The sequence below is a fragment of the Protopterus annectens genome, chromosome 8.part0 (genome assembly GCF_019279795.1).
Source record: "Protopterus annectens isolate FY-2018-M chromosome 8.part0, PAN1.0, whole genome shotgun sequence".
NCBI classification, from domain to species: Eukaryota; Metazoa; Chordata; order Ceratodontiformes; family Protopteridae; genus Protopterus; species Protopterus annectens.
The window spans coordinates 419,110,036-419,134,312 of NC_056741.1; the positions used below are offsets into that span (position 1 = coordinate 419,110,036).

The 24,277-nt window shown below is 35.9% G+C and overlaps 1 protein-coding gene across 1 annotated transcript in view; it reads left to right on the plus strand.

Moving 5' to 3' along the window:
* The window catches only part of LOC122808845 (semaphorin-7A-like), an 851,812-nt gene that overhangs the window by 359,285 nt on the left and 468,250 nt on the right, over positions 1–24,277 (plus strand). The window contains exon 5 of the mRNA XM_044079936.1: positions 21,552–21,660. Coding sequence (XP_043935871.1) covers positions 21,552–21,660 — 109 coding nt within the window. The remainder of the gene's footprint in view (positions 1–21,551; positions 21,661–24,277) is intronic.

Sequence of the window (24,277 nt, forward strand, 5' to 3'; positions counted from 1 at the left end):
CATTTAAGCCACCAACCATACCATAAGTATTACTATTAAAGTCAAATTTTTTGTCCATAACATCATTAAAGCACATAGAAGGTACCATGCCTGTACCCTTCCGCTTATCGTTGCCTACAATGCGTTGAGAACCATTAACATTAGCAGCACAATGATTTCCTGAGCCAGAATTGCGAGTAAATAAAACAGTACCTTGTTTTTCACTAATGATTGTACCACCACCTTGCCCATTTTGATCAGGGGTAGTCCGAGAGCCACAGCAGTTGCACGAACCTGTGGATAATATACCTTGTCTTTGAAAACTTCCTTTTGCAGCGCCTGCACACGCCAACAGTCCACCATTACTCGCGCACAGTTCTTCCGAGCGTGGGGATGACGTCATCATCGCTGCTGGAGGTCTCCGAAGTGCCAAGGATGTGTAATCTTTAACCACAGTGCCACCTCCTGGTGGATTTTGGCTCAAAAGCTCAATCAGCCTAGTAAGATCACCTTTCAATGAAGCCACTTCCTCCCGAACTTTAATGACTTCTTGCTCCGTTCTGACCACCCTGTCAGAACCGAAATTGTCACCATTAAGCAAGGTGGTGGAATCCGATGATAAATCTTCCATAATGGGTAGCAATAAACAGTCCAAACAACCTCAAAAGGCAAACGACTGGATGTCAGCCAAAAAAACTAAATAAACTCCACGTAATTGTAGAACCAAGTACAAAGTAAGATAAAGAAATCCAGTCCACCAAAATGAGGTAAAAACAGTCTTTATAGAAAGTCCACAATACAAAATGAGCGCTTTCGTCTACAAGCTAGACTTCTTCAGATAAGAAACAAATTACTTCTGCTACCCTTCCATTTTATATTACTGCCCTCAAATTAATCAATTAACATTTTGAGAAAATTAATTAACATTTAAAAGGGGCTTTTTTTGTATACTTCATTATCCAAATATTTACTACATTCCCATGTATTGAAAAAAGTTTTAAAATGAAATGTTAGAACCAAATGAACACTTAATGCTAAAATATATATATATATGTACTATACATGATGTGAGGTGAAAACATACCTCATATTTACTAAAACAAATAATGTGCATTAAAGAAAACCATTTAAGCTAAAATCCATGTATGTTGGATGTTGAAATGTTGCATAATATGTGTTTTTTAAATACATGGATTTTAGCTTAAATGGTTTTCTTTAATGCACATTATTTGTTTTAGTAAATATGAGGTATGTTTTCACCTCACATCATGTATATATAGTACATATATATATATTTTAGCATTGTGTTCATTTGTTCTTTCAAACATTTTTTTTTCTTTTTTTTTCTCAATACAATATTTGGATATAAATATTTGATAATGAAGTAAAAAAAATTAAAAATTAAATAATTTTCTCAAATCAAAATGTTAATTGATGATTAATTTGATATAAAAAATATAAAATGGAGTAGTAGCAGTAGTAATTATCTTTTCTAGCTTGAAGTTGTATCTGTAGACCGCCTATTTAATTTTGTATTTATATAAACTCTGCTTTTACCTTTCTTTTTCATTTTGGTGGTGGACTGTCTTTTTTTCTTTGTTTGTGGTTTGGTGGAGTTTATACGGTTTTTATTTAGTTTTGGCTGAACATTTTGTCTTGCCTTTTGAGGTTGTTTTTGGACATATTATTGGCACCATTATGAAAGATTTATCATCACCACCACCACTAATTTTAATGTCGACACTCGGTGGTGACAGGGTGTCTGAAGAACGAGCAAAGGAGTCATAAAAGTTCATGAAAAGCACCTTACTAGGCCGATTTCGATGGAGTGTATTGATTGAGCTTTTGAGCCAAAATTCCACCGTATTAGGTGGCTCCTGGGTTAAAGATTACACCAGCCCTGATGATGACCCCCCTCCAGTAGCGATGATGCGCACATCCCACCGGAAGAACTGTATGGCGCGACTATTGGCATGTGAAGGCTTGCAAAGACAAGTAAAAGGAGAAGGAGGTTAGGTATAACAGGTTCGCAACTCCCTGATCAAAATGGGCAAGGTGGTGATACAATCATTAGTGAAAAACAAGGTACTGTTTTATTTACTCGCAATTCTGGCTCAGGAAATCATTGTGCTGCTAATGTTAATGGTTCTCAACGCATTGTAGGCAACGATAAGCGGAAGGGTACAGGCATGGTACCTTCTATGTGCTTTAATGATGTTATGGACAAAAAATTTGACTTTAATAGTAATACTTATGGTATGGTTGGTGGCTTAAATGATAACTGCAGAGGAGAAGTTTACAGAGTAATGCCAACATTAAAGGAGATGATTTTTTTATTGGAAAAAAAACTGTTCAAACTGAAATGTTTACAAATTGATAATGGCTACTTAAAATGTTGTTTTAACAATAGGATTGTACCGCAGGGACTTAGGTTAAGTAAATACCCTTTTGGTATAAACTACACGGAAGCTATTATTGATGATTTTCATGAATTTTTTGATGAATGTGGTATGGGTTTAGTGTCTAGGTTGATTAAGTGTAACGAAGTGGTTTTGGTTACATTAACTAATGAAGTGAACAAATTAAATAGTGATATTGTTAGTGACCTGTTGTTTCCAGAGTTTGAGCAGCTATACCACAGGTTGTTAACTAAAATTGACAAAAGGGCTTCTAATATATACTTTAGGAAACAAAAAAAGTATGTAAGGGACAAACAACAGTATGAGACAGGTAAGATGTACCCTGGGCCATACAATAATTACAAAAAAGTGGGCAGTAAGGTATACTCTGCTTTTAAGAATAGGGACACACGAGGGGATCAACACCTAGAAAATAGGGTATTGGTGAATGAAGATGAAACAGGGGGAGGCATTGACACCCGTAGACCTTTGGATGAGTTAGACTCTTTTTTGGAGGAAAGTGAACATTTTTTAGAACCCAGAAGGTCGGAGCGTTTAGCAAACAAAACGAGATATCCCTCGGATCCAGGTCAAAGACAAGACACTTATGGGACGAATTATGGGTGGAAAAAAGTAACGAGGAAGGGGAAATAACACCAATAAAAGATACGGAAGATATTGTTATGGAGTATAAGGGTTTCAAGATATTTAATTATACTCCAATTATTTTGACGAAGGAACATTTTTCACTTTTTTCGAAAGGCTTTAAATTTGTGAAATCTAACTACGGGGATGTAGCTGATTTGCTCATTGATTTAAAGTTATATCTTAGGAAATTGAATTTGAAAATTATGTTTAACCATAAAAATAATGATTATAGTAATAGTGGCGAAGACACTAATAGAGATATTAAAAAATGCAGAAAAGATGACTATAACAACACACCTGCAGAACTAGTGAGGAGTAGTACGTACAACCCACCCCTACACCCGGTATTGCTAACGTTTGAAAAAATTGTAACAGAAGAGATTTATGAAGAACATGTCAGGGATATATGGAAGGCACAACATTCTAATTTGCCTGAGGATGAAACATGTTTATTGGAAGAATTAGTAAAGCATGGTAACTGCCGCATTATGAAGCCTGATAAAGGGGGTGGGGTGGTTCTGTTTGGGATGGAGGAATACAAGAATGCTATTATGGATATATTGTTGGACACTACTACATATTCAACAGTATCAAAAAACCAGATCAATATTGCATATAGGAGAATTGATTCCCTATTGGAGGAATATTTGATGGACAACAGGATTAATAGTAAATTACATAGTTTTTTAAGACAGAACTATCCTTCTATACCTTGCTTTTTTGGTGTGCCTAAAGTTCACAAATCCATTAGAGAACCTCCCTTTAGACCTATAGTGTCAGCAAAAAATTCTAAGACTCACCCATTAGCAAAACTAGTCGACAATTACACTAAGGAAATAGTGGAAAAAACACCTCATCTCATTAAAGATTCATGGGAATTTCTCAGCAAACTTACCAAAGATATATGGACGGAGAGCTGCAGCTTCTTGACAATAGACATTAAAGATTTATTTACAAGTATTCCTCGATTGGAAGGGCATGAATATTTTGGGAGAAGCTTATATAAATATTCTGCCCTTTCTGATGATAAGATCTTGCTTACCTTGGAACTTATGGAAGTGATATTAGATAATAATTATATCAGCTTCCAGGGGGAATACTACCAACAAAGGAGCGGTGTTGCTATGGGGGCAGCATGTGCCCCCGTATATGCCAATTTGGTTCTGTTAGAATGGGAAAATAGATTCATATTTCCCAGTCATTTCCACAAACACGTAAGACTTTACCTAAGGTTTCTTGACGATATCTTTATTTTGTGGGACAGTTCTCATGACATTATGGAGCAATTTATGGATTACATAAATGCGAGTACCTCTTTCCTAAGTTTCACACACACATGGAAAACAGACAGCATTAATTATTTAGACACTACCATCATAAAAACATCTAATGGCTTTAAATCTAAAATATATCGTAAGGACACCTGGTGTAATAGTTACTTACACTACAATAGTCACCCCCCCCGAGATGCAAAAGAAAAGCATTGTAAAAGGCCAAGCTGTTAGAATAGCTAGAATGACCTCTGATTTCAACGACCTACTTAAAGAGTTTCTCTTTCTTGGCAAAAACTTCCTAGAAAGGGGGTACCCTACGGCTATGGTCATAGAAATACTAGACGAAGTTTTTAGAGGTTGGGGTAATAAATATGTGGCACTTCTGGGCAAAACTTTTAATAATGTCAATACAAAGAAAGAAAAGGAAGGTAAAAATTTCTATGGGGCTTGCGTTTTAGAATACAATATGTTTTCTGAATCATTCACTAATATTATTAGAAAGAACTGGAATACTTTGAAAATTAATAAGGAAATCTATGAAACTGTGGGGAACACCCCTTTGTTCACCTATAGAACTGGAAAAAACGTTAAAAGAATGTTTGAGGAAGGAGAGAAAAAGAAAGGTGTTTTAAAGGCCACTACTCCTTGTGGTAACTGTAATTATTGTAACCTGATTTTGAGAGATACATGGATTAGGTTACACAATGATTTGAATAGTGTGATAAGGTTTAGTAAGGGCAACTGCAAAACTAGGATGGTTGTATATATGGCCAAATGTGGGGGCTGTCATGCATTTTACATAGGAAAAACTGATAGGGCACTAAAAGATAGGATGTATGAACATCAATATGACATAAGAACAGGGAAAGAGACGAGTGCCCTATACAAACATTCATTGGTGTGCCCAGCATATAATGGTTTCAAATTTGGCATTATTGATTCCATTTTGGACAACAATGGGAAGGGGGGAGACACAAAAAACATTTTGCTGGGTAAAGAATTGAAATGGCAGTTGAGATTAAAATCATCTATTCCACCTGGACTAAATGAGTATGTGACCATTAAACCTATTTTAGTATCTAAAGCAGAAACCATCTAGTATATTTGGCTTTAGACCTCCATTTCTCAATATTTTTTGCAACATATAGAATAGATATATACCCCAGGGTACAATTAGCATTATACGTTGGATTATTTTCCCCTTGCAATAGGATGATTTTATGGTGTTATGAAATGTTGCATAATATGTGTTTTTAAATACATGGATTTTAGCTTAAATGGTTTTCTTTAATGCACATTATTTGTTTTAGTAAATATGAGGTATGTTTTCACCTCACATCATGTATAGTACATATATATATATATTTTAGCATTAAGTGTTCATTTGGTTCTAACATTTCATTTTAAAACTTTTTTCAATACATGGGAATGTAGTAAATATTTGGAAAATGAAGTATACAAAAAAAGCCCCTTTTAAATGTTAATTAATTTTCTCAAAATGTTAATTGATTAATTTGAGGGCAGTAATATAAAATGGAAGGGTAGCAGAAGTAATTTGTTTCTTATCTGAAGAAGTCTAGCTTGTAGACGAAAGCGCTCATTTTGTATTGTGGACTTTCTATAAAGACTGTTTTTACCTCATTTTGGTGGACTGGATTTCTTTATCTTACTTTGTACTTATAATATCCATTAACTTCACTTTATGTTTTGTAAAGAGCTTAGACCCTGTGCTCTCTAAACAGATGTTAAAGTTGACGTGTCATCCCACACCACTGTTACTGGTGATATACTTTACAGGGACTGGCAGCTTGGACTCTAAAATGTTTAGCTGAGCAAGAAATTGATAAACAGTGTTAAACGCTGTACACTTTCTAACACACAGGCCATTATCTATGTAGTATATGAATATTATACCTTTCTTTTCACTTCTTACAGCTATTATCCATAAGGTTTTATCCTGTAACTTAAGTAAATCATTTACTTATTGCCTGTTACTTAAATAATATTGCTGCAATGTCCATTTACTGGTTTATCCTAAATTTTGCACTTAGCTTCTAATATTTTCCAGTTATTCTCTTAGTATCCCTCCATCTTTGGTGTTCATCAGTTAAAATTCAGTAATGTTCCTCTGGTCTCAGCACAGTATTGATGGATAATAGGGGTATCATTGCACATAATTCTTTTTGAAATGACAAGAATGCCACCTCTTCTTTATCTAAGTTTAAACGGCAAACTTTAATTATTTGAAAAAAAAAAACTGCCAGTTTAAATTTTATTTAGTGACACAGAGAACAGTACTGGAAGTCAAAATAAGTATGCGAGCATTTGTCCAGTGCATGGAGGGTTCAAACAATTAAAACATTATTACCATAAAAAAGTTCTCAGAGCTGCATTTTAAGTGATGGCAGTTATCCTACAGTGTACATTATATGCGGTACTCCCACACACTTCCATCTTCAGAACAGCTCAAGAGTCTGGAACACGATCCACTCATTTTTTAAAAACATTGCTAAGAAGACAGAGAGTGGCAAAGCATTCTGAATTGTATTAAAATGGAAGCAGCTTAAGATGGCTTTAACATTTCTGAGTATTACTGACTTTCTAATTGCTACTTCTTCATTCTACACTTTTATATACTTAGTTTAAGTGCTTACATTAGCAACCTGTACTTCATAATATGGGCAGCAGAGTTATTTTAGGCATGTCAAAATTGACTGTATCTATTAGCAGGCAATAATATACCCCTGCAAAACTAAATCTGTATCACTCTGTGCCCCACAATGGCTGTCAGTATCAGTTTGTATTAAAATTACAAATCTAAATGGAAACATAATTAAATGAATGTGTAGATTCTTTAAAACGTCAGCCTAACTTCTGAGTCACAAAAAATTCCCCATTTCTATACTGAATCAATAAATGCTAGGGTGCTAGAAAAATTTGACTGGTATAAAATAATGAGAGTCTTTCATAGGTTTATATTCTGTTAACAACTGGTAGAACCTTGACTTCCAAGATGGCTGCACATTCACTAACAGCTTAATTCTAGCTCTCCCAGTGTGAAAACAGAAAGAGCAGCAGAGAAGGCCAGTAGATTTGTGTTTATGGGTAAATTTCAGTAACTGGGTATTAAGTGTACTGCCTGGATGCCAAGAAAAAAGAAATACAGAGGACCTGGAAAAAGACAGTTACAAAAAAGTGAGGAATAAATTCTGACAGGAAAGTTCTGCAGCTGTTCAGCAAAAAGCAATGCAAGCTCCAGACATTAATTCCAGTAGCCTACAGGACAATATAAGGCAACTGCAAACAGACCTGGTTAAAATAAATGAAACACTGATGCAGTATATCAACACAAACAATAAAAGGCTGGAAAAAATGGAAGAGGCTTTAAACAAATATTCAGATGAGGTGGTAAAGCTGCAAAAATCAGAGGTTTAAGTGAAGAAAAAGCTGTCTGAATATGAGATTTCTCAAGAAGAGATGCTTAAAAATATAACAGCATTAGAGGACAGAGCATGTAGGGAACACTGAGATTTTCAACTATACCAGAGAAGCTGGAAGGAACAGACAGCATTAATTTTATGAAAGCACAAATAAGCAGCTGGACTGGTATTCCACAGAAGGAGTTGTTAGTTGAAAGGGTACATTGTGTGTATGCTCCAAACCTGGCTATGAGAAAGCAACCTAGACCTAATAGTAAAGATGCAATCCTACCAGCAGAGGGAGTTGATTTTGACAAAATGGTGGCAGAAGGACAAAGTATTAAAAGTGCAATATTTGTGGAGAATGATTACTCACTATACACCAGGCAGAAGAGAAGCACATTTCTTCCACTATTCAGGGAATGTTGAGACATGGGTATGAGATTCAAACTGCTATATCCAGCTTTCTTCAAACTATTCTTCCCTGGAGGGACATAATCATTTTTTGATGAAATACATGATAAGGAGGAAATACAAAAGTTTGTCCAACAAAAAGTGAGCTGTGAAACAGAAACAGATTTTGCTTCTTGTTCTTCTGGCAATAAAGACCCCAGAGAGGCTGTACATGTGAAACTTTTTTCAGTGTTTCAATGGAAAATGGTGGAGTGAAGGAAGAAAGCACAAGAGATGACTAGAAGATTCAAGAGTATGTTAAAAATGAAGCAGAGACAGGATTTGGGAGATGGAGAGAACACTAATAAAACCAGTAACTTAATCTGGGATTACAATGCAATAATAACCAGTAGGACCATCATAAGCCTAGCATGCAACCTAAATATATCCCATGAGTTGCTGAGCTTTAGAGTTTATTCTATTGGATATATGTTAGCTAAGGCATAATTTAATGGTTGACTCTGTCCATCAGAGACATATGTGCCAGACCTTTGGGGATATTTCAATTTCCCATCCACTGGTCCAGGTCATGCTTCAGGAGGGTTAGGGAAGGGCTCTGTTTTTTATGGATGGGAAGCCTGTTCCCAGAGAATGGAAATCCTCTGAGATATATGCCTGTCCCTCTAACATGTTCTATTTATGTTCTAAGCAAAGTTTAAGTCCTTAGATCTCATAGTTCAAAGATTCAAGATTCAAAGAAACTTTATTGTCATTTACGAAACACAAGTGTTACCTAAACAGCTCTTTTACAGGAGAAAACAAACACAAAAAGACAGACATGACAGGTATTAAAGAATAAACAATAACTACAGTATAAAAGTAAATATCTTGGTAGCTGACACACATGCTTGTACATTAATTATATATATATACTGGACAATACTGACTACTAGATGATTAACACATGAAAAAAAGTACACTATACACAGAGGTGAGATTGGGTGATATTGCACATAAGGAAGTGATTGGAATTGCACTTGAATGAGAATATTTTAATTTTAGTATGCAATAAATAAATAAATAGAATTACTGTATGGAAAAAAAGAAAAAGAATAATAGAGTATCAACCTATTATAGTCTTGATACATCCAGATTTACACCTGCATTAATGAGTCTTATTGCACTTGGATAAAACCTGTTCATGAATCTGGAAGTCCTGCAGTGGATACTCCATAATCTTGGTTACTGTGAAGGTGAATGCCTGAGGTACCAGCCAAGGTACCAGATTCTTATGGTGGAAAAAAACAGTTGGAGTGGAGCAGTTTGTTTGGTTCTTTTCTGGTGTATGAGTATATAATCAGGGCACACTGAGGCTGTGTTCTTGGCATTAGACAATGCAGCTAGGACCTGTTCTTTGTTGATAGATGGAAAGGTTAAGTTAGATTGCATTTTCAGGAAGGTGGCTGGTGGTGAGGGGGGGGGGGGTAAAGTTGCAGCTGAATTTGCAAGCCAGTACATTTGCTGTATCTCTGTGAATGTGGGTCCATTTACAACCAGTTCAGTACACTGCTGTGTGCTGCCTTTGAGGTTTCTGACATAACTAAAGAAGGTTTTATGGTTGTCCTTAGCCTATCTATACATTGAATTTGGCTTTGTCCGACTTAATTAACCTTCTTAATTGTATACTTATTTTGATGAGAGAGTTTTTATCAGTTTAGGTGTTACTTTCCCTAATTTCAACTATATATACTTTTTCTTTTGTTGTACAACCTGTAAAATTTTGGATTCCACCAGGGAGGTTTGGTTACAGAGTTTGTTTTGGGCTTACTTCTGTTAGGTACATCAGCCTCTATAATACCACTGCCATGGATGGCAGCATACATAAAGTTTTATAAGGTTGAATAAATGTGTATTACCCCTTGTAAGTCAACAATGTTCAAAGTAAATACCATGGTAATATTAAACAAAACTTAATGCTTTACAAAATCAGCCAAGCAACCTAGCAACCTGAGACATGCAATGTGAATATTACAATGAATACTGTGCTGATCCAGCATACAACAGGAAGGATCCTGTGTAAGTATTAAACTAAAGCCAAGGTTTTACAACATCAGCCATGCAATCGAGAGCATGCTAATTTACTATTAACATGGATCAAAGTTTTCCAATCAACCAGTGTAGAGCACCTGGTTATACTATTAAACTTATTCTAAAGCACTACAAAATCAGGTGTACAGTCTAGAGCATGTCATGCAACTATTAAAGTAAATTCAACTAGTGTATTACAACTGCAGAATGTACAGCATCACTGTAACTAATGAATGGGGGGTAATGTTTTACTAAATCAGGGTAATGTTTTACTAAATCAGCCTCACAACCTAAGGTATTCTATATCCATAATGAAATTACTCTTGTACTGTTCAGTCTTACAATGTATAGCATCCCAGTGCAAGCTTAAAGTCAGTCCAATGTGCTATAACATCAGCCATGCACATTTTGACATCACTTGGCAATACTAACTGTGCAAGGTGGAGCATCTCATAATGGTATTAAACTGATTTAAAGTGCTAAACAATCCATGCTGTTCAGCTGTACAATGTACAGTCACACTGTTAAACTGAATGTCAGTCACCACAAACTCAGACTTGCAGCTTAGGGTATCAAACTTCCAAATTATAGGGAGTCACATGCCATTCATTTTGTGCAATGTGCAACATATCGTAGCAATAATAAATGTTATCTTATGTAGTACAAATCAGATAGATACACATAACATTAAAAAACATGGCAGTATCAGTCTGCATTCAGTGGTTTTCACCTATGCAACTAGCAACATCTTGTGGCAGTATTATACAGAATCAAAAGCACTACAAAATAAGAAAGGCACACCTGGTGGTTTGCAGGTACACATTGAAGAGTATCACATGGTGGTACTAAATGTATTTTAATGCACTAACAAATCATCTGACCAAACATACTTCAAAATCCAATGCACTACAAAATCAGTTACACAAAATGGTTTTCGATTACACTATAAAGAATATTTTGATGGTACTAAAATTAATTCAATGCACACAAATCAGCTTCACAACTAAGATACCATATGACAATAATGCACTGAATGCAGTGATTTTTTTACCATACAATATTCAGTATGTATTGGATTTATTAAGCTGAATCTGATGTTGAGACAATTCAGTTGAACAATGTTTGTCATCCTGTGACAGTACAAAACTGTTTGCAATAGTCCTTATTCCCAGAAAGAAGTGTCACAAGTCAGTATCAAAATGAATTGTGTGTGCTATAATTACAACTGTAAAAACGAAGATGAAGACTTACTGTCTAACCTTCTGCTTGCCAACATCATGCTTTCTTATTTTACTGAACACACACAGCTTTAACTACTAATTCAGTAGAATTCTGTGCAAGCCAGCATGCGGCATTGACAATGACTTGTTTAATGATGTTTGTCATTAATTATTTAGTGGTTTGGAAAGCTTTGGGTGCTGGGCTAACAGCTGCTACCTCAGCACTAAGTGTACCTTAAGCTATAATGAAATTATCCTGATTCATGTGTCTCCTCTTGGATCACAGAAATTACAGTCATGGACTGCAGCCTCATTATTTCGATTATACCGAAGGCAGTTTCATTAAAATGTCATAATGTGTCATTTGTAACAGATGAGAATCAAGTGCTTCACTGCTAGTCTAAAAGCATGCTGCAGTTACCACTGACACTATCTGATTTAATTTAGCAGAGAGAGCTCATTTTCTTGTGAACTCTCTGCAATCCTTTAAATATGAAAGTTCACATTTTCCACTACAGTATAATTGTCTTGCACATCTGATTCTCATACTGTTCTTAAACAAAATTATGAGATCTGAAGCTTAATTTAAACTGAGGACTTTTTTATGCTTTGTGGACAAACTTTCACAATGAGCATTTTTTAACACAAAATCTTCTTTAAACAAATGCCTTCATCAGCCCCTCTTTAAACAAATCCAAGTGAGGTAGTTAGCACTACATACAACATGAGGTGCACCACTGAATAAACTCTAGTATAGTGAAATGAAAGTAAAACCACATTGTACATATTTTTTGTGAAATTCTCCATAAACATTAGGGGTAGTCTCATTCTGAAGATCACAACACTAGAAGAATTTTTTTTAACATTTGTTAACCAGCTAAGTGGGTTTGTCAAAGGACACCTTTCAGCTAAATAGGCAAATATCAAGTGCAAACAAATAAACAAACACAAAATATAACCATAAAGGTCAAATGAGAAGAGAGCAGTAAAATATGAAGATTCACACTGGCATATAGCAGTACAGTAGACATATAAAATATATCAGTACAATTTACATGTATGAGCAAAATAGACAGCAAAATGTATGAGGAGAACAGACAGTGTGAAGCTATAATTACATCAGTCAGAGCAAGTTAAGGTAACTGTGGTTGTAGCAGCAACTACACAGAATGTTTAAGGCTCAATGCACCATCATATGAATATATATATATATATATATATATATATATATATATATATATATATATATATATATATATATATATATGTATATATGTATATATATATATATATATATATATATATATATATATATATATATTAAAAAAAAATATATTAAAAAAATATATATATATATATATATATATATATATATGTGTGTGTGTGTGTGTGTGTGTGTGTATATATATATATATATATATATATATATATATATATATATATATATGGGTCTACTTTGACTCACCGAATTTTCAATTATCCGAATCACAGTTGGCCAGCTCCACATCAGCTAAAGAACATTCCTCTGAAAGTGCAGACTACCAAAATTCTTTCCCTGGGAAATGAACCCCTTGGCCATCAGGGAAAAAAAAACCTCAATGGAAGGAAACTAAACCCATCCAAGTGGGGGCTTTGCCCCATACCCCCCAACTAAATATACCAACTCTAAGATTGTACTATATTGGGAAAAGGGCAAAGTTCACCCTTGTGGCCAAGACGTTCATTTCCCAGGGAAAGAATTTTGGTAGTCCGTGTTTTCGGAGGAATGGTCTTTCACTGAAGTGGAGTCGGCCAACTGCGATTCGGATAACTGAAAATTCGGTGAGTCAAAGTTGACCCATATATATATATATATATATATATATATATATATATATATATATATATGTGTGTGTATATATGTATGTATATTTACTCAAACGTTCCCTCAGGACTGAAGGAGGGCAAGGCAACATAGACCAGGGGAGAATTTCAGGCTGCCCTTCCAATTATCTACATTTACCTTGAAGGTGGCAAGGGTGGTACACTGCTTGATATGTACTAGTAGTTTATTCCAGAGCTGAGGGGTTCATTAGGATATGAATCTATCACACAAACATGTCTTATTTGCTGACGACGGTTTAATTCCTTTAACCAAAAATTTGAAGTACCATTAGTTCTGCACTAGGAGGTCAGATAGGGCTGGATATTTCTTGGCTCGAAAGGACAAACATAGATCTCCATGTAGGACTCTGTAAGAGACTGCATACAGAGAAAGGGTTAATAGCCTCTCATGATAAAGATTTTTGAGGCCACTGATATTTTTAGTCATGACTCTCTGAAGTCTCTCTCAAGTTGTGTGATGTTTAGACAAATGCATGCCAAAAGGTGTTATGTTACATTCAATAATGGGTATGATAAGATCCAAGTAAAGGAGAATTTGGATTTCTTTGGATCTTGTGGAGATAACTTTGGAATGAGGTAAGCCACATAAAATTTTTATTTTACATTTGTTGACCGGGCTAGTCCAGCTGGATCAATGTCCATTTTCAGTGGAGGCCCGGGGAGAAAAGCTCCATTGGTTAAAACAAGTTTAGAGAATACAAATACACATAAAATTAAAAGTGGTGAACGACTTACAATATGAAATTTGATAGTATCTATACATACAGTGTATCAATACATTATTTTAAAAAAGGTAGGCAATAAAAAATATATATATGTTTTTTTTTTTTTTTTATTACAACATATGTGAGATCAGTAATATCAACAAAGATGTTATATCAGAGGAAGTCTATCAGCATTTCATAGTAGAGAAGGAAGAAGTGTGGTAGAGAAAATGAAGAAGGTAGGTTAGTCAGGGTTGGTACAAGAGCAAAGCCAGAATTTATTAAGATGTGTTTGCAGTTGTTTCTTAAAGAGTGGAAGAGAGGCCAAAGAGGAGATATTAGATGGAAGGTTATTCCATATTTTGCCAACTGAGTTAGAAAAAAGGCATTTACCTGCAGAATTAGTAGTTTTGGTACTATTAACTAGTAGTTTGTCTGAAGAACGTAGTTGTTTCAGGTTGTTATAGGGAGTCAAGAGATTACTGAGAACTGGTGTTTTAGATGGTTGATATAGAATTTTGTGAGCTATTAAGAGTTGTTGATAAATGAGCTTGTTAGGAAGTTCAAGCCAGTGTAGTTGTTTTAGGTTTAGACAGTGGTGAGTTCTAAACTGAGATCCTGTGGCAAATCGAGCAATATTATGGTAAGATGTAGTAAGTTTCTTAAGGTTACTTTTAGAGAGATTAGTGTAAATAGGGGAAGCATATAGAAGGGTAGAGATAAGGTGTGTTTGGGCTAAGGTGGTCTGGGTTTCAGGTGTAAGAAAGGGTTTGATTCTGTACAGGGATCCAATCTTTTTATTAACTGCTTTTATTGTGTTGTTAATGTGACAATCATAGTTTAGATTATTGTCTATAGTAACACCTAGAAGTTTTGTTGAAGGTTCAGGAGAAATTTGAGTATTATTAGTGGAATTAATAGAGAAGTTTATAGAAGTAGATTTACGGGTAGGTGAAAATAGTATCAATTTGGTTTTCTTAGGGTTGAGGAGTAGACGGCGGTCAGAGAACCACTGTTCAACAGTTGAAAAGGCTTTTTGTGTAAGAGACTGGAGTTCTGTTTGAGAGGAAGCAGTGCAAATTATAGTGGAATCATCTGCATATTGTATGCAGGTAGTGTTAGGGATAGCTGATCGGAGGTCATTAATAAAGATGGAAAATAGAAGTGGGCCTAGGATAGACCCTTGAGGTACTCCTAAAGAGACAGGAAGGAGAGCAGATAGTGAATTTTTCCAGAGTACTGCCTGGTGACGGTTTTCTAGATAAGAAGTAAACCAGGTTAAGGAAGAGGGATCCAGTGCAAGAGATTTAAGTGTGTGCAGAAGAAGTATATGATTAACCATATCAAAGGCTTTTGATAGGTCATAAATAGAGAAGATGTAAGTTTATTATTGTTACGGTTATAGTTGATGGTGTTGGTAAAGGAGAGTAGAGCTGTGGTAGTACTATGGGAAGGTCTAAATCCATGTTGAGTGTTAGCAAGTAGGTTATTATGGAGGAGATGGTAAAGTAGTTGTTTGTGTATACATTTTTCCATGATTTTGGCTAAGGGAGATAAAAGTGCTATGGGACGAAAGTTAGAGAAGTCATTAGACATGCCTCCTTTGTGTAGGGGAATGATGTGGGATATCTTCCAGATCTCAGGGAAAATACCTTCTTTTATAGATCTATTTATTAGGATAGAGACAGGGTAAGCAATGGCTTTTGCTGCTATTTGCAGGAATTCTGCAGGAAGATTGTCTGCAGATGGGGTGGTAGGTTTAAGTTTTTGGATTAGAGATTGGATATAGGAGGTAGATACAGGTTGTAGGTGAAGGGGAGGAAGAGTGTTTTTTAAAGTAGGAGAGAGTAGTTTAGAAGTGTCAGGAGATAGGTGGTTTGCTAGAGTTTGTATGGAATTGGTGAAGAAAGAATTAAAGTCATTGGCTTGTTGTGTGGGATTGTCAGAGTCAGAATCTTGAGGGTTGGGTGTAATTGCTTTGCCTGGGGTTAGAAGATTATTAATACTGTTCCAAAATTTTTTTGGTTCCTTTTTGGTAGTTTTCTGTAGTTGAAAGTAATAGTTCTTTTTATCTGTCAGAATGGCTTTTTTGGTACTGTTTCTAAGTTCTCTAAAGTTTTGGTGGTCAGTTTGGTTTTTAGTAGATCGCCACTTGTCCCATGCTTTATTTCTGAGGATGATATTTTGCTTAGTATTCTTGGTTAGCCAGGGCGCTGTTTTAGTTTTGGTTCTAATGGTATGACTTGGAGCATGTTGATCTAGGATAGATAGGAATGATGAATTGATGATGAATAGAGAGTGATCACTGAGGTCATCAGGAAGGGTACCTGATTGGTAGGTTTGCAAGGGGGTATTAGTAAGAATCCAATCTAATGTGGTTTCCGTATTGTTTTTTTTATTGGTTCTGGTGGGACTATTTATGAGTTGTTTGAACCCAAAAAGGTTGATATGGGATGTGGGGTTGGCACTGTTACAGGAATGCCAATCTATGTTAAAGTCTCCTAAGACTAGTGTTTCTTGAGGGAGTTTGGTAGAGAGTTGGTTAAGGATATGTTCTAGGGTTTTGATATTATTTCCAGGAGGGAGATATGCACAAATGAGGTTTATGGATTTAGTAGTATTGACTTGAAGTTTAGAGCTGATTACTTCAGCATTATCGTCTTGAGTAAGAGTCAAGTCTAGAGGGATAATTTGGAGTTTTGTTTTATATAGAATAGCTACCCCTCCTCCCTTTCTGGTAGTGCGATCTAGTCTAATAATGTTATAACCAGGTGGGGTAATTTCAATGTCTTTAATTGAAGGCTTCAGCCAAGTTTCTGTTAGGCATAAAATATCAAATTGCTGGGTTTCTAAAAGGGCATGGAGTTGACTAATTTTGTTACAAATACTACGTATATTGAGATGGGCAATGTAGAGTGAGTTGGAGGGTTTAGAGAATGAGAAAGATAAGGGTTTGGTTAGGTTTTGTTGTGTTTTGGTTTTATTATGATGTGGGCCTGGATTGGGGTGAATATCTCCATCTAGTAGTAAGTGGAGGAGTGTGAAATGTTTTTTTGGATAAGTTTATAGAGAGAGTCAAATGTTTTCTTGGATTTAAGTTTTTGTAACTTGCAGTGAACTAGTCTGTGGTATTTAGCTAGTAGGTAGATGGGTTGTGAGGGTGTGTGTAAGAAGGTTGGGGATAAAGATGTTGTAGCTGTAGAGGTGTATTTTGAGGGAAGTGAAAGAGAAACATTCAGGGAGTATTCATAGGAGGTTAGGATGTGAGTAGTTACAAGAGAAGATAATAGTAAAAGGGAGATAAGTATTTTCAGTATTGGATGGATGGTTAATATGGGCATCTTGGTTTGAATGGGGGTTTGCAGAGAAGTGAGATATAGTTTGGAGGTGTGGAGTAGGGTAGTAGAACACTGGGAAGGTAGGGCTATGATGTAGTAGGTATAGTGTTAAGATAGGGGAGGAGGTAGTTGTGTTAAATTGGTGGGTGTGGTTTTGATAAAGAGGGTTGTTTAGTTTGAGATGTTAGGGATTTGATTGGAGTGGGTGTGAAAGGGGTGTGTCTACATGTGAGATAAATGTAGGACTACTGGGGGTGGGTGGGAATTGGGGGTAGGGTAGGGGAGCGGAGTGAGCCCGAAGGGCGAATGGAGCGGGAAGAGCCAAAGAAGTAGAGATTCAGGAGAAACAATCAGTGAAGTGCTAATAGTACAGGTGAGTAAACCGAGGGAATATTAGTTAGTTTGATAGCAAGAGTTAGGAGTGAGTTAATGCTAGAAGTAGTAGAGAAAGTAGATAGAGGCAGTGGAGCATGAAGGGAACTAACAGAGGGAAGATAAAGAGAGTTTTACTGGGTAGAAATTGTTTACAGAGGGGAATATCCCTAAGAGAAGGGAGCCTCCTAGTGGCCACAGTAGATACTGCAACCGTGGCTACTTACAGGGCTTACAGCTTACAGGGTGAGGCAGGTTGCTGGGGATACTAATGGGAGTCTTTGGTCCGTTGGTTGGGAGAAGCAAAGTATGGCTGCTGGCTGACCTGGCTTTGGGTTTTACAGTTACACTGAGAGAGAAGCTTACAATGTTATTTAAAAATTGCAGGAACTGTAGAACGTACTTTCTTGTATCTTTCCAGGAGAAGGCTCCCAAAAGTGGTTTGGCTTTGTTCCCTAGAGTAGTGTAGGAGGCAGCAGTCCTAGTTAGGATACAAGATCCCAGACCTAGAAGTGGTCAGGAGGTGATACAGCTGGGAAAAGAGGGGAGAAGGAGATGATTTAGATATAGGGCAAACAAAACCTTGATAAAGCTCTACTATAAATACAGTAATCACTTTTCTAGGAATACAGACAAATTCAGCCTTTCAGAACTACTGTGGAGACACTACACAAAGAATATTGTGACAAGAGTGCCTAGATCCCTTAAAGCAGTATCTCATTAGAGGAGTGCATCACCTTTATGGCAAGTGAAACTGTTTTGTTTAAAAAAATAAATCATTCTACATTTTTTTACATTTAATTTGGTATCATTGTTCTCGCAGCTATTGTTAACATGGTCTAACCTGTGTTGGAGCAATTGTCAGCCAGTCGAAGATCAAATAACAATACTCAATTTATAGTCATCTGTAAACTTTGTTAACCATAGGCCAGGAGTGCTGGCCTAAACATCTGAGAAACTATTGTCAAATAGGAGAGGAAGGGGCCTAAAACTGAACCCTGTAGTACACCAATTTTTACTTTTTTCTAGAAATGATTAGCTAAAAGGTGTCAAGACAGAATGTCAGAGATCATGTTTATCCTGGCAGTTAAATATAACCAGGGATTGTTATACATGGATTTTCGATCCTTTAATAAAACATTAGCAAAAATATAGTTTTATTGTTACACTCCAAGTGGTACCATCAGAGTAAAACATTGCTTTGCTATTGGTAGAACTTAATCTTCTAATAATCCCTGAAGAGGCATATCAAAATGTTAAGGAAGTATTTATCATTAACAGAGATCAAGTCAGCTATAGATAGTTTTGCCCCATGTAAAGCCCATAGTCTTGATATGGTTGCTGTAAATTTCTTTAAGTAGTTTAGATTTTTATTGGAAACTCATCAAATGTAATTGTTTAAGGAAGCTACAAAGTGGATTTTTTGAAGGCCATGCTATTAATGTCCAACAATGATAAGACTTTATTTGATAAAAAATGGGCCTTAGTCCTTTGCATCAGAAAGAGGTAAAAATATTTACAAACATTTTTGCAACAAGGTTGGAAGACGTTCTTCCCTGTTTATTAACTAATGATCATTTGTGCTGTGTTAAAGGTCATATTGGTGGTCTGGAGGTGATACAGCTGTGGTTATATCTACAGGTGTTCAACAGACTACACAGGTTTCTTACTGACTGTCATAAAGTATTTGAAGCTGTACAGTGGTCCTTTTCTTGGAAACACTGGGGAGTGCTGGAAAATGTCATTATTTTGCACATATTTCTTCATATAAACCCTATCTAATGCATATTCTCTAATGGGATACTCTCCACTCCAATGTCAACACTCCCCATATTTATTTATGCTTGTAGCATTCACTACTGATTCATGGTTACATACCAAGTATAGGGATTTTGATATTAATGTCCACATTTTAGGTTCCTAATTTAGCACATGGTTTGCTTGACTGTGTCATATGACTCAGTAATCCATGACAACTGTTACTAGTGGTATTTGATGAACTGAATGATCTTTCTTCTTATATGGGCTTAAGTCGATACTAATAAATTTAGTATTTTTTTATTATCTGTCAGCACATTTGATAGCCTGCTGATGTCTCATGAACTACCTATCATGACTATTGCTGAGGCTACTTATTTAGATATGGAATTATACTTAAATACAGAAATTGACTGAAGGTAATGTGAAAACAATTGACTTATATTGGGTCCATGATGGGATTACATTTTCTGAGCAAAATCTAGGTTATTAAGATTTTGTTCTGCCAAGAGTATTATTTATTCTCAGGCATTTACTGCAGATGATTTTTTCAAGTCATGTTGGAAAGCTACAGAAAAATATTTCAGATTATTTGATGAATGGTAAACCATGTAGGACTAATAGGAAAAATATACCAACGGTCTCCAGAGGGTTTAAACTACTGAACTGTTTTGGATATATATAGGATAACCTCAGCTGTTTGGGGCTTTTATAGAGCCAAGATTCCCCTGACCATTATGGTTTACAGCAGAACTGGTGATATGATTTCTGCAGTCTGTGGTAATTATTTGCACTGCAACATCTAAGACTTGGTATTTAGATGGTATAGAAATACGGTCTGAAATGGGCAATGAGGGCAAAATATGCATAACTACAAGGTTAACATTACATTCATGCTTTTCGAATAATGTGTTATAAGAACAGGATAATCAGCTTATTTTGTAGGAGAACTACGTCAAGGCTGACATTATATTGGTATATGATGTCTTGGGTTACAAATATAGTTAATTGTGGTCTGTAGCTAAATTATAAGTGTAATCTAGTGGTCATAAGTTATAATGGCAATACTTTCAGCTCAGGGTGTGAATTCTTAGCTGAGTAAATGATGTGGAGATCAATGTCCAAATGCTGCAAATAGTCCTCTTTTGGCAGATGGGTACAATGGTGGATATAATTTAACCTGACGTTGAAGTATATTTACAGTTGTTGTTGGAAGTATTATGACTTTTTGCCAAATGAGTTGCTTAATCAGTGCAATAATACGTTAGCAGATCTGATAACTCGTGAAGATGGTGTGACTGTTTCAGGATTTTGTCTGACGGTTGTTGTCCAATACTTTCCAGTTTCAAACATACTGAGATGTTAATATACATTTGGCATATTATGCCTCTACAGCTGTATAAATCAGGGTTCAGACCTCATCATAAAAGCTACAGCTGTAAACAATACAATGCTTATCATTTTTATCTGCTCTGGTTATGTAAATAAATCCTAACCTTTGGGCAGAAATGATCAATGTTATTAACTAGACACTCAAGTGGACTTTATTTCCTACTAGTAATATAAAATGCTGGCTTACTTGGATAAAATTCTGCTTGCTTTCAGTTGGATAATGTAGAATGTTTGTCTCAACAGTGTTTATATATATATATATATATATATATATATATATATATATATATATATATAAATATATCATATTTGCTTTCATTTTCTTTTGTAAGAGAAAACTTCCAAAACACTGTATATAAGAACTGCATTTCTGCAATAGATTAAAATTACAATAATGTAAAATGATAGCCATAACTGTTTAGCAAGAGTATTGGTGCATTTTATTTAAACTCTTGTGCTAAGTCGTTATTGATACCAGCTGTATTTTTGTATAGTTTGATATCATCAGTGTTTGACATGCTTATATTTGGTTTGTTTACAATAAAGGTGATTTTATAGAAAAATAAAATTCACCATTAGTATTTTTCAATGAAATGAATGTAAAATGTCACAGTATATTATATTGCTTATGGAACACATATTTCCATTCTAATAAGTTTTGAATGGACTTGTCTCTATTTCAGCAAAGTAATGAAACAGATGTCCCGAAGAATTTCACACAAGATGAAGCCACACCTGGAAACAATATGACTTCCCATTTCCCATCTCAGAAATCTGTGACCATTGCAGTAGGTAAGTGAAAAAATCCAGAGCAGACAGGTGTACCTGTAATTGAAAAAGCAGTATCTTTGTTCCAAAAGTATCCAGTATGGGTCTGATAAATCTGTTTTGAACCATGGGCTGTAACTGCCAAAACTTGGAAAAGGGAAGTGAATTTTACCTTTTGAGTATATTTTTAAACTGCTACTAATTGCTGTTATACATCCTGAATGTCAATTAAATTAATGAATTAAAAGTAACAAATTATCTAAAATCATATTAAAAGTAACACATTATCTAAACTCAATCCATTTTTTTTCTTTTACTACATCCCTCTAGATCAGAATTAGTTTTTTGTGTGTATCCTTGAGGAACTCATGTTGATGTTGGTCTTCATTGGTGAAGGCAGGAATACTTTGGTTATGCAGCATTGTTTGGTAGTATTTGAGTTTATACGTGTGAAAAAGAGGGTATAAAAATGTAGTGAAATCTTGTGCTACATATACAGTATGTGTTTGGGCTTTTTTTTCAAGAATATGTATTATATTCAAAAATGCATGTATTCTTGAGTAGAAACAGGTGTTCTTTTGCTAATTCATTAATATGGTGGTGCATCTGCATATTTACATAGACATGTGCTTCATTGTATAAGCATGTGAGGAAGACATGCCCCCTCAGCTTCTGTAGACAGTAGAAACTTCAAAACATGTATTGGTGGGCCACAACAAGAAAGACACATTTCAGGAATGCCAAAGCAGTTGAAGAACTAGAGGGATTTTCATTTGTTAGAATGAAAGAAAATACTGAAATCAATATCTTCATACACTAAGGTATTAGTTTCAACTTTCTAAGCATTACATCTACTGCCTTACGTTAAGTCCCATGTACTCTTTCTTACATGCACACATACACACACATGGGCATGCATACACCCACATGCACACAAGCAAGCACAAACAGCACATGAGCTTGCAAATATACAAACACATGTGCTCGCACACATATGTGTAAGTACACATGCACACAAACACACAAATACACATGCCTGCACTCGCAATGCACATACCCACACACGTGCACACAAACACATACATTCACACACATACATACACACAAACGCATGCATTATTTATTTTTCTTTTGCTTTTGCCTGCTTTCCATTTCTCAGGCACTGATGCTAATAACAGCATAGCTGTTCAGTAAAACATGAGGTGTCTGCAAGTTTAAAGAAACACCAAATCGAGTTTTTAAAGAATTTACTATTCTGTACCATCATTTAGACCATGATAGCACTTCTAATATAGGAAATATGGTGGCACCTTATGGTGATATGGATTCACCAGCCCAGATACATATTTATATATATGGGTCCGCTTCTAAATCTTGAAAGCTCATAATCTTGAAATTCAAAATACTGAAGCCAAAATCCTGAAAGTTCAAAATACTGAAAACTCAAAATACTGAATTTCATAATATTGAAAAAAACTACAGGATACTAACACTATACTCCAGCAGAAGTACGTAGAAAAACAAATAAAAGACAAAGCATATTAGTTTACTTCAACTATGACCAGGGGGTCAAGCCCCCCTGCACCCCCCATGTGGGGGCTGCGCCCCCACACCCCCTACTACTTAAATATATCAACTCTGAGATCATACTTTACTACACTAAGATGAGTTATGTTGTTGTATAGCAAATTAAAAAGGAACATGACTAAGGTTACAACAGGCAGTCATGAAGCACGTAATGGTATGTCTGCCATTTTCTTCTGTGGAGTGTGACCTTGGAGTTGATATATTTAAGTAGCAGGGGGTGTGGGGGGTGCAGAGGGGTTTGTCCCCCTGCTTATAGTTGGAGAAGAGCAATATGTTTTGTTATGTCTTTGTGTTGGAATATTGTAAGTGTTGGTGTACTCTGTTTTTTCGGGACTATATTACAACATCGAAGTTTCAAAACTTTGAATGTTCTAATATCGAACCCTATTCAGCAAAAGCTGAAAACATCGAACATACAGAACAGCAAATTTTTTCCTAGGGAAAACAATTGCTGTTCCAAAACACATGCACACCAAACAAACAGCAATCCACACACATACACCTAAAATCTTACACCTAACCCTACACTAAACTATACACACACCACTAACTATCCACTTACCTTAACACAAACCCTGACCCTAAGGTCTGTCACTGTTGCACACTCACCTCACCCGTGCCCTAACCCTAACTCACCTACCCCACCCTAACCCTCATGTCCACACAATCGCACACTTACCTAACCCGCGCCCTAAGCCTAACTCACCTAACCCACCCGAACGCTCATATTCACACAATCGCACACATACCTAACCCGCGCCCTAACCCTAACTCACCTAACCCATCCTAACCCTCACATCCACACAATCGCACACATATCTGACCCACACCCTAACCCTAATTAACCTAACCAGCACTCAATCGCACACTTACCTGAACCCGACCCGTAGCTTTCTACCACAGCGCTGAAAATACCGAAGCAACAGAAACGGACAACCTGGTTTTCTGTTGCTTCGATATTTTCAGCTTTCGCTGAATAGGGTTCAATATTAGAACATTCGAAGTTTTGAAACTTCGATGTTCTAATATAGACCCATTTTTTCAATATTATGAA